Here is a 13,364-nt window from a genome sequence, read left to right on the forward strand (position 1 = left end):
GTGAGAACGTACACGTTGTTTCTGGCCGCGTGATCTGTCGACATCAAGCCTGATTCACACGGTGCGAATTCGCTCGCGATTTCGCACCGTGTGAAATACTTCCCTATATCGCTCCCCTACTTGATGAAAGTTTAAGAAAAGCAAGGCGGGGCTTAATATGTGTTGGCGATTCTCGGATCGTGATGTGTTCTTCAGCGTTTTATTTATCGGTTTTTTATGCCCGAGCGTTAAAGTTAAGAAACGCCCCACCTTTCTTAAGTAGTAGGTGACTCAAATCAGCTGTCTGTGGGCTCCATACTGTGGAAATGAAAGTCTGGCAAGAACTCGCAGGCTACTTCGTCGACGACAGGCACCGAAATCGCTCAGAAATCGCGGCCGAATTTCACAGAGGGGTTTTCTCTTGAAAAGTTTGAATTCAGCCACTTGGACACGAGAGTTCAAAAGGTCCATAAAAAAAGATGAGTGTTACGTAAAACTGCAGGGCGACGCGAGCTTTTAAGATGGCTATAACCGGAAACCGCGTCTGTTCGAGGCATGTTTATTTTGGAAGCGTCTGGTGCGATGTAGGCAGGTGCAAGCGGCCCACGTGCCTGTCGTTCCACGCGCGAAACCGTCCGTGATGTCAAAGCGGTGGGACACTTGTTCAATGCCAACGGTGGAAGCTGACAGCTCAGGAAGGCGGGGCGCATCCTTTAGCGCTACGCTCTCTATAGACCCTTTCTTCAAGGGCGCCGCAATCTTGAATTGTCGTCACTTCCAGTATGGGCGAAAACATTGTTTTGCCGTCGCCACGCCAGTAGAAGATACTCAGGATATTAAGAGTAACCGTCACACAGTCTCGTTTTGCCTCTCCCTTATTGTTTTACTAGTTGGAGGGTGAACCGTTTTAGTATTTTTTTATTTTTTTGTCGCCCATACCGTATACGCCTCTTAGGTGGCTGGGGACGAGAGTACACAGAAAAGGTCTATAGTGTAGAAAAGCGCTTTGACGTTTTTGTCTTCATGAGCGGGTGTTCACGCGTCTTTTTGTTTTTGTTGATACATCACGTGACCGAATTTCTTGGTTCATGAAATTAGAGCCAGATTATAAATTACGCTTCAGCGTAACAGTATTCCTGTCATCTTAGTCCTTAAAGTTACTGCTGTCAGAGACCTGATGGCTTAGCTGAAATCGCAGACAACACTTTTTCGTCCTTCCGAAATGTTAGGGAGTCTGCGCTCGAGGAAAGCAACATCTCGTGGACTTTCTGACACCCTATATAAAGCTGAGGAAGACGGACTTTCTAAACGCACCTGTCGCGAATTGCACCTCCTTTTGCGGGAAGCAATTTTTGTGCCGCCATTTTGGTGCACTAAGCACCAAAACGGCGGTGCTCAAAAGATGATCGATGAATAATGTTGCTTTACTCTCAGCGTGGTGGCTCTATACATAAAACGTATCACTCTCGGCGGACAAGGGCTGACTCTGCTAAAAGAATGACTGGTGGAAGTAGCGGGAAAGTCGCCTCACCTAAAAAACATGCGGTGTGCTCGGTTTCCGGAAGTGTTTCTTGCTGTTCATTGCAGCTTGAGTCATTCTTTGAGTGTTTCCGATGTATATATATATATATATATATATATTTATGGTGGGCGTGTAAACACGGTGTCACTTTCTTCACTTCCTCTTTTCTTTACGCTGCAGCGGATATGTTTACAACGACCGGAAGTGGTGAGCAGTCGAAGCGGAAGGCCGTAAGTGCGACTAATAGGAGGACCCGGGCTCGGGCAGGAAACATCGCGTATCTCGTCGCCAGACGTCGCGCTCCTTCTCCACCGCGGCGTCTGTTGATTCAGCTACCGCCGTTTTACATGCTGCGATTCTGCTTCGCGGTTTTCGGTGTCGTGCGGCAAAAAGCCCGTGGACACAGAACACACACTTCAGCTGCCGTTCACGAGATATTGTTTTTTTTTTTTTATTTGTTTTGTTCTTAATGTGTTAGCACTTCTTTGAGAAATCTCCCCCCTTCCCCCTCAAAAAGAAAAAAAAAATACTTTAGGGATCGCGAAACGCATACGGAAGCGCGGGATAGTAGGGAACCTTAGAATAGCGCACGCAAAGGGATTTACGTACACAAATCAATAGCGTCGTCACCACTACCCATGAGCCAGATTCCAACCATGTGGACGACGCTATTACTTTACGTGCGCTAAGCTTTTGGGTACCCTGTCCTTAAAGTCACTAGTGATTAGTAGATAAATTGACAAGGAAGACCGAAATTCCGACGTTTCCCGAAGAAGAATGGAACCCAGGACCCCAATAGTTGAACACGAAGCTTAACCAGCGTGTCAAGAAAATTTGTGACGGAACTTCTATTGTGTGTACCGTTCTCCTCTATATTTTATGCGCCCACGCGAGGGTCGTGGGACGAGGTGCTGATGTGCCGCAGTCTTTATGATAACTCTCAAGAAAAAAGGGCGGACTGAACAGAGGGTACCTGGATAAAAGCAGCGACGTGCTGACTACGAACATTTTTTATTAAATAAAAATGTACGGATGTTTAAGGCTTGGTGTTCATCACGATCTAATCAGCGATGTACATAGATACATATATATTGTGAACGAAGGGGGGAGGAAGTGATTATTGAATTTATTGCATTAAAGTTAGGGAAAGCGCAAAGGAAAGAGAGCTGGCGACACATTGGGCCAGAAGAGCCTGGCCCGATTTTTGCCAGCTCTCTTTCCCTTTCCCTAAGTTTAATTCAATAAATTCAATAATCACTTTCTCCCCTCTTCGTTCATAGTATTACTACGGCCTGCACTTGTGAGTCTTCACTCACTCCCATAATATATATATATATATATATATATATATATATATATATATAGAGAGAGAGAGAGAGAGAGAGAGAGAGAGAGATAGATATACTGGGCGTTCCATTGTATTTCGAATAGATTTATTACAAAAGATCTGTAAAAGATGCACCATTACAGTAAGTGCAGGTGAGTTATACGGCCCTGGGGACATCATATAGCTGGCTAATCTTTGTGATAAGTAAGATAATTAACTAAACTTCCTAAATAAGCTTTTTAATTAGTAAAAATAATCATATGGTTTCAATTCGGAACATACTCGAAAACCACTATATCAGTCAATTTTAGAATGACTTGAAGCACGTGGGAAACTCAGGGGCGCACCAAAGTTACCACTCGAGCAGCAGCCGCAAAGCCAATAGTGGCGGAAAGCGATGATAATTTAACCATCCGCGTTTTGCCATTGCCGGTACTTATCGCAAATATTAGCGACCTATATGATGTTCCCCTGGCCGTCTAACTCACCTGCCCAAACTCTATTATTGCGTGTTTTACGTTTTCTTTTTGTTTTTTTTTTTGTAATAAATCTGTTCGACACAAAGTGGGACATTCGGTGCATATATTTGCAACTTTCAGAGATGGTGTTACCGCGGTGTAAGAATCGCGCTTCCTACTCCTGAGTGATCGGCTTCCGAAGGAAGGTGTTCGCTTACCCTTGCCTGACGTAGAAGAATCAGGCTCGGCTCTTATATTGTTCGTAATTTACAAAATGAGAATTGCTTACTCGTCGCAGACCCAACTTCGCACTGCTGTTCTTCGACGATCATCCAGATGACACCCATTTTGATAGGAAGTAGCACTACTGTGAACGTTGCGAATATCCTCCATAGAAGACCAGCAGTGTTATTGCATTTCAACGTAGTGTGCAGCGAAGCACCGTAAAAACACAAGCCCGCTCTTTTTTTTCTTTTTTGCCACGTGAAAACCGAAATCAGGAAAATCACGAGCGTAATGGCGCCGTGTATGCGAACCGGATTTCACGCGGGGCGAGTCACTCAAAAGACGGCAGGCAGCCCGATCCTCGAGTCACGCCGTAGCCATCAACTTGACCCGCTTTTCCCTGCATGCTGGTTTCCGGGGACGGGTATTGCTTCTTTCGATTGACTGCCAAGATGATCGAGGGGTGGCGGGCCGATGCTGAATACTTAATTTGGCGGAGGGTCTGCCGGCTCGGATCCCGCTTGATCAACAATTCATTCCGGAACACACAAGGTCGCCATTGGCGCTAGGGCTCTGGTACTCTCACTCTGACCTCGATTAGACGCTTACTCCAATCGGAATACGAAACGAATTGGTTTAGCATCGAGAAGCGACTGCTCTTGTTTTGGAGGTTTTATGCTTATATATACGGGCCTTTTTCTATTAGGTAAACAAACCAACAATTAACGCAGTTTCAAAACGACATGAAAAAAAAAAAAAAAAAAAAAACTCTCTTAGCGATTGTTTTTACGTCACTAACTCGTTGCAAAACAAAATATTTGGGGACTATACTTTCGTTAAGAATACCGGGGCAAGGCCTCCCCACAAATTCCTGCACTCTTTCCGCAGGCTCTTTGGCAGAGCGAGCGCTGGAGAGGAGGTTAGTGGAGAGGAAAAAACTATTTTTCACGGCGAGCAGATAACTTTGTGGTAGGAGCCTGTACTGCTATTCTAAACTTGCAAGAGGCTGTATACCGCGTTGTGCGCTATTTTACCAGGACTGTGCCTAACTTTAATTTCTTCCTCCCGAGGCAAACTGACTTCTCGAGCGTAACGCTTCTTTGACAAAAGGTATACTTGTTGCAAGCTGCGACCAGCTCTGCGCTTCGCCGACTGGCGTTGACCGGGCAGGTTTCCTAACTAAGCATGGCGGCGTAGCAGCAAAATGTGCCACGCGTGTCGGTAATCGAGGCATTTCAAGAGAGGGTACAAATAAGTGCATGGAATCAGTTGACTCAACTTCTGCATTCGAACAACAAATGTGGCATGATGTTGCTCGTCATGACATGCTCACATTACTTACCGTCTGCAATAAACAATTCGATGGAAAAGATAACACACTGCTCTAATGTGTGTTCTTCTTGGTTAGCTTAGTGACATCGGGTGAGTTTGGAGCACGATGCTCTTTTCTATTCGCTACACGGAGACGAATAGACCCTTTTCAGAAGTTCATCGAGCAACATTGGCGGTCGCCATTGCTGGGACACGAATAACATGATTGGATTCGGGCTGACTGCATAGGATGGTAGAGAGAGCCCCAGCAGGCCACAGAGAACATCGAGGCACTCTTCAGCAAAAACGTCCGGTTTTGAAGAATCGTGCTGAGTTGTACGTCCTCGTCGAAACGGAATCGATCCCCTCCGCACCCTATACCTTGGCGTCGCCGAGTCGACGTCGTCGAGTCGATGACACTGCGGAAGACCGTTTATACTGAAAAAGGCGACAGCGAAGCTTTTCTATTTTATATATATATTTTTTTCTTTAACTTTGCGGTTTCCTGTATTTTGGCGTACATCCGTGCGCTGGCTCTGAGCGACTATATTTGGATTCGCAGAATAAACGCGTTCGTCACGGACGTGTGCTTGCGTTTCCCTTGGACGCTTGAAATAAACTCCCGCCTTTTTATGACGTTTCCCGCGTTATTGTTGGTCTTCTTTTCCCGCTCGGTTCCATTTCGCGCGGCAAATTTGAGCGGGCGAGAGAGAAACGGAGAGAGAGAGATCGAGAGAGAAAGAGTGAGTAATTGTACACTTCGCTGAGCGTGGGCTTACTGTGAGCGACCCATTAACTGTCCTTTTGGGAATGTCTCTCCTGCGGAGTCTCCGGACCAGATCTGAATTTTATGTATGTGTATATTGTTTTCCTTTCTATGACGACAGATCGTGACTCCCTAGCTTCTTTTTGTGGTTATGGTGGCCGTGGCACGAAGCGCTGCTTGGAGACGGGAACGCAATAACAATTGTAGGTTAACCTAAATATCTGTCTGGTGACAAAAAAAAAAAAAAAGCAGTTTACTGAAAATAGTTTAGTGCTTGTAACCTCACTAAACACTTCGAAAAGCAATGAAATTGGTATATTTCTTTATGAATAGTATATTAAAAATATATTTTCAGTGTACGTACCGTGGTACAAACGCACACACAGACACACAAAACCAGAGTTTACCCTGAACATATATTAAAAATATACTTGAGATGAAGCAGGGCAAAACGTGCTTCATGCGACTTCGTTGTTTTATAAAAAAAAAAATAAAAAAAAAAACTTAGAATGAGTATTGTTGACGACATTGAAATATATGGGCCGCTGTGTCCAGCTTGTGTTCCTCAGAGCTCGGCGTTTGCCCATCACAAAGCCCGTGAATTGGATTCGTTACGTCATACTCCTCGATCAAGCGCTTGGAACGGATTGGTAATGGTGCTGCGTCGACGTTTGACTAAGATATTCGCATTGAATAGGTTTATTTTTACTTATTGTAAGCAGCATAGTGATAAGCGTGCTGCATCAAATGAAAATGATAATCTTGTCACACCCTTGTTAGATTGAAATAAAATTCAAGTAATTGAAAATATTTATTTGGGTGGACATTTTAAGCTGAGGTTATACGTTAATACATACGAGTAATATAAGGGTGCGTATATTTAGGTTTTTTTTTCAGGTAAAGCCCGATATTAACCGATTTTTGCACCCCGAACAGTTTCTCTGAAAATCTGGTTAAACCTGATTTCTCCGCGAATACCGGCTTGAAAATCAGCCTAATTTATGGAAGATAAGAACAATTCTGTATCTGTTTCAGAACTGCTTGCTCGGTCGCTTGTTCGACGACAACAAACTTCTTCGATTTGCGTTACCTTTGCATATATTCACTTCTGAATGAGTCAGAAGGCGGAGATATACTGTAAGATCGAGCTCCATTGCTTCATTATATACTTTATTGACTTTTGTTCGTGTAAGTAACACATTTAATATACTTGCCCTTCATAAATAAGACCGGAGAAAATCCCGATTTCCTAATGGCTTCGGAAAGATCTGATTTCTTCCCGATTATCAGCCTGAAAAATGGCGCCCGATTTTTAGCTCCCGATTTTCCAAAAATATAAAACCCGAAAACGGAGAACCCTATACGTATATTCCAACATTGTTGGTCGGGCGCTTTCGTAAAATGCCGATGCTCTCTTCACCGCTACACCGTTAGATATACATGGCTCTATTTTATTGAGCCTCCGATTTTGCAACGTTCTTAGGCCCCAGGAACAGCTCTGGTGTAAACATAAATGTCATGTTTTCGATCTCCGCTTTCGATTTAGATCGGCATTTGTCCTGCCAAGAGCGTCGTGCTGGCTGTCTTACTGCGTCGACTCAACTGACCTTCTACAAACAATTGCGCACATTCTACTGGAACGCATCTGTACAAAATGAATGCCAAACATTTCAGGACAATCCGCAACATGTAAACAGAAATGGTGCCGGGCTACTTTTTAGAGAGCGTGTGCACTTACTGCGAGTAATGAGAAATTTTGTTTTTGTGAATAATATTTTTGCAATTTATTTAGGAGAAATTGTCATGGAAATCATTTATTGGTAACGACAAGGTCAACCAGCGTCTTCTGCCGGCGTGCTATACTGTGAAAGAAACAGGAGAGAGACCAAATATTGTACATATACACAAGGAGCTAATAAATAGCGAAATTGGGAGAATGTCGCGTCTTAAAAAATAAATAAATAAACCCACAGAAAAAAGGTACGGGGAAAGGGGGGGGGGGGGCGCACACGCAAACACACATAAAAGAGTGTGACTGGCGATTATCACCTCACTTTGCAGCGCACCGCAATGTACCCACGCCTAGACGATCTTGCATAACACTGTCTGGAAATATTTACTTCTGTGTCCGCAGGTCCGCCGATGTTCGGTTGAGGTTTGCGCACGCATGTTTAGTATAAGTGCTCCCATTTTCAAAACAGACGCACTAGTTAAAAATGGACGAACGAGAAATAAAAGCAATATGTTCACTTCAGATATACAGACCACGCCGATGGCCGTGCTCCCGAGATTATTTTTTGTTTTAATTTTGTCTTTAATCTCCTCAATACGCCTGTGTAAAAAAAAAAAAAAAAAAAAAAAAAAAAAAAAAAAACAATATACAGATATTATTGTTTTGACTGATGGAGGCAAATTTAATTTCGATGGGAATGCGATAAAAATAGCAAAGCATTTTTAACTTTGATAAAATATTAAAAACGTTATTTGCGATTATTCCACCATAATTATCCTTCAGAAACATTAGGTCCCGGTTCAGAAGAAGCGGGACCTTCAAATGTTTACTAGAGAGTGCTTGCCCGTTCTAACCAACTTTGAGCAGGTTTTTCTTTGGGTACTCAGGCGGAAACATTCCATAAACGTAGAACGTCAAGTTTATAGGCTGAACTTCATGGGACGGATATGCTGCGAAAAATGGACGAATTTTGCCCGCGGCTTTTTCTCTGCGCGTAGAATCAGCACTGTGGATTCTACGTCCCGTCCAAAGTGAGCGTGCCGTCGTGCGAAGTTCGTCAGTTATTCGTCGCATAATTCGCTCCATAAAGTTTCGCCTTAAATTTCAACGTTCTCAACCTTTCTTACATTGTTTTGTTGGCGCCGTCTTGTGTTCTCAAAAATATTATATATATATAAAAACAACAATATACGTGTTGCATACCGTTTATTGTGCAATGCGTCTGCCCGCGTGTTTTGTTGCGCCGAATCGACGACGACCAAGACAGCTGCGTTCCGCCATTTGCGCGAGGCAGCGTCTGTCCCACAGCTATACGGCCGCACAAGCTGTGGTCAGAGAATCACCAGACAACATTGCACAATATCTGGGGTTTTTCCTCTGATCGAAATGATTCTTTGACCGTTTTTTATCTCCCAATTCGACAGCGTACTGGATCGCACCTCGTATCGCAGAAAAACGCCTCCCGAAACCACATGGCCCCGGTCCAGCAGTTGGAAGCACTCTCAAATCTGGGCACAATGAGACCGATCCGTTTCAAGCTCAGCGGAACGGGCAGTAAAGAAACTTGGTTCAGATCCGCTTGACACTTCGCCGGGTATACAACTCGTGAAGACGCTGCCGTCCGCCACTTTAGCTAAACAAAATACCTCTTGCTCCTCCTACCTTTCTTGCATATCTATCTCAGCTAAGCATACTGGAGTACTGATAAGTTATAAGCTGGAATTTTTTACGGAGAAGCTTGTCTATGCTGGACACAGATCGCGTCGCTTTCAGGGCGAGCAAGCAATCAGTAACATTTCACGATTAAAAAAAAATTATATAGCTGCTATAAGAGTTACAAGTTAGGCACAGGTATATACTAATTCATGCTAACAGCATAAGCGGTAAAGTTGAGTTACTCTGTCCGAGTAAAATTCATCGAAGTGCCCATGTCATGTTCGGGTTAACTAACAGTGCCGCCCAGCGCACACTCGTCCTGCGAAAATGTTCGAAGTGCAAGTGACTCTACCGACATTGCTTTTTCCACAACACTGTCTTGTTGTGCTATGCTTACGGCAGATCTAGTTATCTAACTTTTTTTTTTTTAGAGTCTTTGGTGTTTGGGTGCTTTGCTCATTCATGCTTCTCGGCATGAGATCGTGGTGCATAGTCAACTTCGAATGCCAGGCTACTGCGTTATTTTAAATACCCGAATAATCAACTGGAAATCAACGAGCCCCAATACGAGATCACGAGCACGAAAACGAACCTTCGATTAGCGATTCTCTCGGATCCTTATTTAGCCGTATTTACTTTCTGTAGTGGAGGGTTAGCCGTATTATTTTCTGTAGTGGGTGGTATCCCACCCAGAAGAAAAGCGGTCCCCGCTTGAAACGTTGGTGAAGTAAAGGCCTTTCCTGGAACTCCTCAACTTTCGTTATATATATATATACCATAGTTCGCGGCAGTCTCTGAACTTTGCCTCGTCGCAGCTCGTGAGAGCGGTTTGCACGACAAGTCCGTCGTGCGGGAGTCATAACGTGAGGTCTATTAACGCCGCGCAAACGCCACATGCGAACATATATGTACAGTAGAGATATAGCACGTATCTACATTTCCTTTTTTTTCTTTCTTCTTTTTGTGCGGAAATCTGCGACGCGTTGTTCAGCACTCTCTCTCCGCTCAACCACTTCTACTCGCTGCCGCCATCGCTGCAGCTGCATGCCGGGCGGCTGCGCGAAATTCCCACATCCTTGCCGCTCCCGCAGCTCTTCGAACGCCGGAAAGAGAGCTGCTAAAAAGAGGAAAACATGGTCAAACGTTGATTGCATTCCGAAGAAAAAAGAAATGGTAATAAAGCACAAACAAAAAACAAACAGAACGAGAAAATTAAAAGCATTCGTTGTTCGCACCGGCTGTGGCTGCCTTCTTCCTGACGCTATACTGACTGACGCTGAAAATCTGGATGGTGGAACACCCTACGGACGGTTATTCTACACTCCGCTTCACCTTGCAACAGATCGCTGCGGATGCTATACGAGCCACATTTGCCGACTCAGAACTGTGAACGAAAGACAGGTAACACTCACGCGTCACTGGATTGACTACGATGGCCTTTAGCGTCCGCCGCTAATATCGTAAATTGAAAAAAAATAGAGAAAAGAAACGGAGCATGTGTCTGTTTCCAGAGCCACTACACAAGCTACGCTTCGGAGTAACGACGCTTTGACCATCTTGGGGGTTAAAATCATTGTTGCCAGTTGTCCGAAGCTTTACGTTTTATATTGCAGGAAACGCTTTTCGGTCCCCGAGAGATGCTAACAGTGTCCGCGGCAGGCAAGGCGGTATCGACTGAGCTCATCAGTTCTCGCTCGCTCTGCACTCAGCACCAAAATGGCGGCGACCCCAAGAAATATCGAGGAACTGAGAGCCAGTACTTCTAGCCTGGATCTAGTTGTTTCCAAACAGCTCGGCGCTCAAGCTCCCCTTTCCTCCTCCCTCGACTCCACCTCCTCGCTCTCAACTCTGTGACGTCACGTTTTGTCACGCATCTTCTCATCCTCTTTCCGCCCTTCCCCGAAAGTAGCGACTTTCCCTTCTTCAGCGCGCGCGGGTCTTCCCTTTCCCCTCTTTCCGCCCTCCCTTTCCGTCACCTCTCCTCGCCCCCTCGTCCTCCTCCTCCCGCCGCCTGCATCGCTTTCGATTTCATTCCGGGCCCGTTTGTGGTCGCTGGCGGCAGCGACGGCGGCGGCGGCGGCACCTTGCCCGGTGCGGCGCGTTCCTCCTACGATCCAGTCGGCCAGTCTGACCCGGTTCGTCGAGCACGCCTCTCTTGGACCGGTCGTCGTCATGGCGGCCTGTTTGAAAGGCTGCCTGGAACACTGCAGCGGCTGCATGTATGGATACCTGAGCCAGCTGTACGCGCCGCGTAAGGTGAACGCGCCACTGGCCACGTCGGAGACCAGGAAATCGGGGCCTTCGGACTTTTTCGACTGGGGTAAGAGTCGTCGTCTCGTCGAACGTGCCTCGTTGGCTTCGCTGGAAACAAAGAGCTCGCGCTCTTTTAATGTGCGGCGGAGAGAGCGCGTATGATTCCATTCCGGCGGTCTGATGAATGACGGGGTCGGTACCCACTGACAGAACGAGAGCGACAAGGCGTCTCTTTCAGGTGCCCGGCCTCCAGCACGCTCTGATTACATTCCGTCGCGCTTTTGCTGCGCGTGCACGTTCGAAGCTAACGAGGCGCCAAAGTGTTATCGAAGGTACGTACGAAGCTTGCACTGGAGGCCTTACCTGCCGTGTTGAAAAGACCTCCCTGCCGTCCCGATCTTTGCCGTTCGGGTGTGCGAGCTGTGTCGGGATGATCAACCGTGTAAAACGCTATGGGTCATGTTCCAGCGCCGATTATGTTTTCGAGTGAAAGCATCGCTTTTATGCTCTATGAGGTATAATAGCACGCTTCGCGGGCAAGGAAGGAGCGAATTAAGTCGAATGATCTTTCAGGCCGGTGTTTCGGTTTGGCAAGAGCTTCGTCGTTTCTTCGTTTCTTAAAACTTAGGTGTATAATTCAATTGTTTACAACTGCGAACGCTATTTGCTGATAATTGCAAAATGTTATGCTATTATCGACATTTGAAAACATATCACCTGGAAACTGAAGTAATTCTTTCCTGGTCTTTCTCTTCTGGCATTTCTTGTTAAACCCGAACGGTTTAAAGAATTCTCTTCGGCTTTGACCCCAGACCAACACAGGCTCGTTTACGTGGATTGAGATATATTCGAGTTGTGAAGTTGTAGTCGGATACAACCCAGGAAAGGCAGCGCGAGAGGGGAAAAGCGCGCACGAGCAAAGCCGTGGTCAAAAAGAAGGTCGCTCCTCTCCCCTTCAGCTTTCCTATTTTCGCGCTGTCTTTCTTAGGTTGTATATGACTATAGACAGAACACTAAGAATGCATGCATGTAATAGTCAATTCATGTCACGTTGTATATCCGTGCTCCCAAGCTCATGTCTTCCGCGATCATCGCACGTTGGAATGCATAATGCCGTTTGGTGTTTACACATAAACAAATCCACGAAGGAAGTTCCAAGGAAAAGATCCATAGGAACGGGCAAGTTGATGTAGCTGGCAGTTTGTTATATTATACCCCCTTTGACGGGTTTTGGGACGATGCGTAATTTATTTTATCTATTTCACTCTGCATACCAATCGTTGCTTCAGTCATAAAGACCGAAAAGAAGCGGAAACAAATAGAATTTGAATTTACAGGCTTCTATGCTACGAAATCGCACTAAATGTCTCTACAAATGCAGCAGTATTATTTGTAAATGTCGCGTCGTTTTATTAAGTTTTGCGCTTTTTTTATCGTTAGATAGACCGGAATGTGGCTATGTTGTTGTAGCGACAGTTGCTTCACATATTTATAAAGTCGCAGTTGCATTGCAGGTGCATCATATATCTCGACTCATTTTGTAGCGCAATAGGTAGAGAGAGGAATGGTGGCCAAATGTTTAGCAGGAAAAATGCCAGTTCTAGGGCTTGAAACCTACACGCCAGATACTGAGTTGAACTGTCTAAACAGCAACCATTCGTGTGTTTCTTTTTTAAATTTTATTTTGGCATGTTGGGACCATTTTTATGCGCTTTATACAGTAATTATAAATGATACATCCTGGTATGTTATGGAGTTTGTATGTGCACGTTTTTAAAAAGTTGGTTGGCATGTGTGGTTTCGAATGGAATACCACTGCGTTATTCATAACCTTCACAGTGGAAGGGAAAGCCACGGCAACCGGTTTTCTTAAAAGTATTAAAGCTATGGGATGTTGCTGCCCGATTCAATTTGGACTGCTTTTCGCACATCTGGTCTTGCACCCCCTTCTAAACCGTTATAGATTGCGCATTAAATATTTTATGAAACCTTTCTATATAATTTATTAAAATTTGTGTTAAGAAATAAGCAAAACGATTGGAAATTTTGAAGTTCAGTAGATTAATCTAGGTCTAATTATTATAAAAAAAAAACGAAAAAAAAAAAAAAGAGTCGCAGGAATCACGAGGGGTAAT

General features: G+C 44.9%; 1 protein-coding gene across 3 annotated transcripts in view; it reads left to right on the forward strand.

The window, feature by feature from the left end:
- LOC8043730 (rap guanine nucleotide exchange factor 4) overlaps window positions 1-13,364 on the forward strand; it is a 308,461-nt gene that overhangs the window by 170,798 nt on the left and 124,299 nt on the right. The window contains exon 1 of one of the 3 annotated variants that reach the window (XM_042294109.1): window positions 11,013-11,296. The exons of the other annotated variants lie outside the window; for them this stretch is intronic. Within the exon in view, the coding sequence (XP_042150043.1) occupies window positions 11,149-11,296 (148 nt within the window). The 5' untranslated portion in view covers window positions 11,013-11,148. Of the gene's footprint in view, window positions 1-11,012; window positions 11,297-13,364 lie in introns of those variants that run through there. 3 annotated transcript variants of the gene reach the window in all.

This window comes from Ixodes scapularis, unplaced genomic scaffold (genome assembly GCF_016920785.2).
Source record: "Ixodes scapularis isolate PalLabHiFi unplaced genomic scaffold, ASM1692078v2 PGA_scaffold5__190_contigs__length_132052651, whole genome shotgun sequence".
Lineage (NCBI taxonomy): Eukaryota > Metazoa > Arthropoda > Arachnida > Ixodida > Ixodidae > Ixodes > Ixodes scapularis.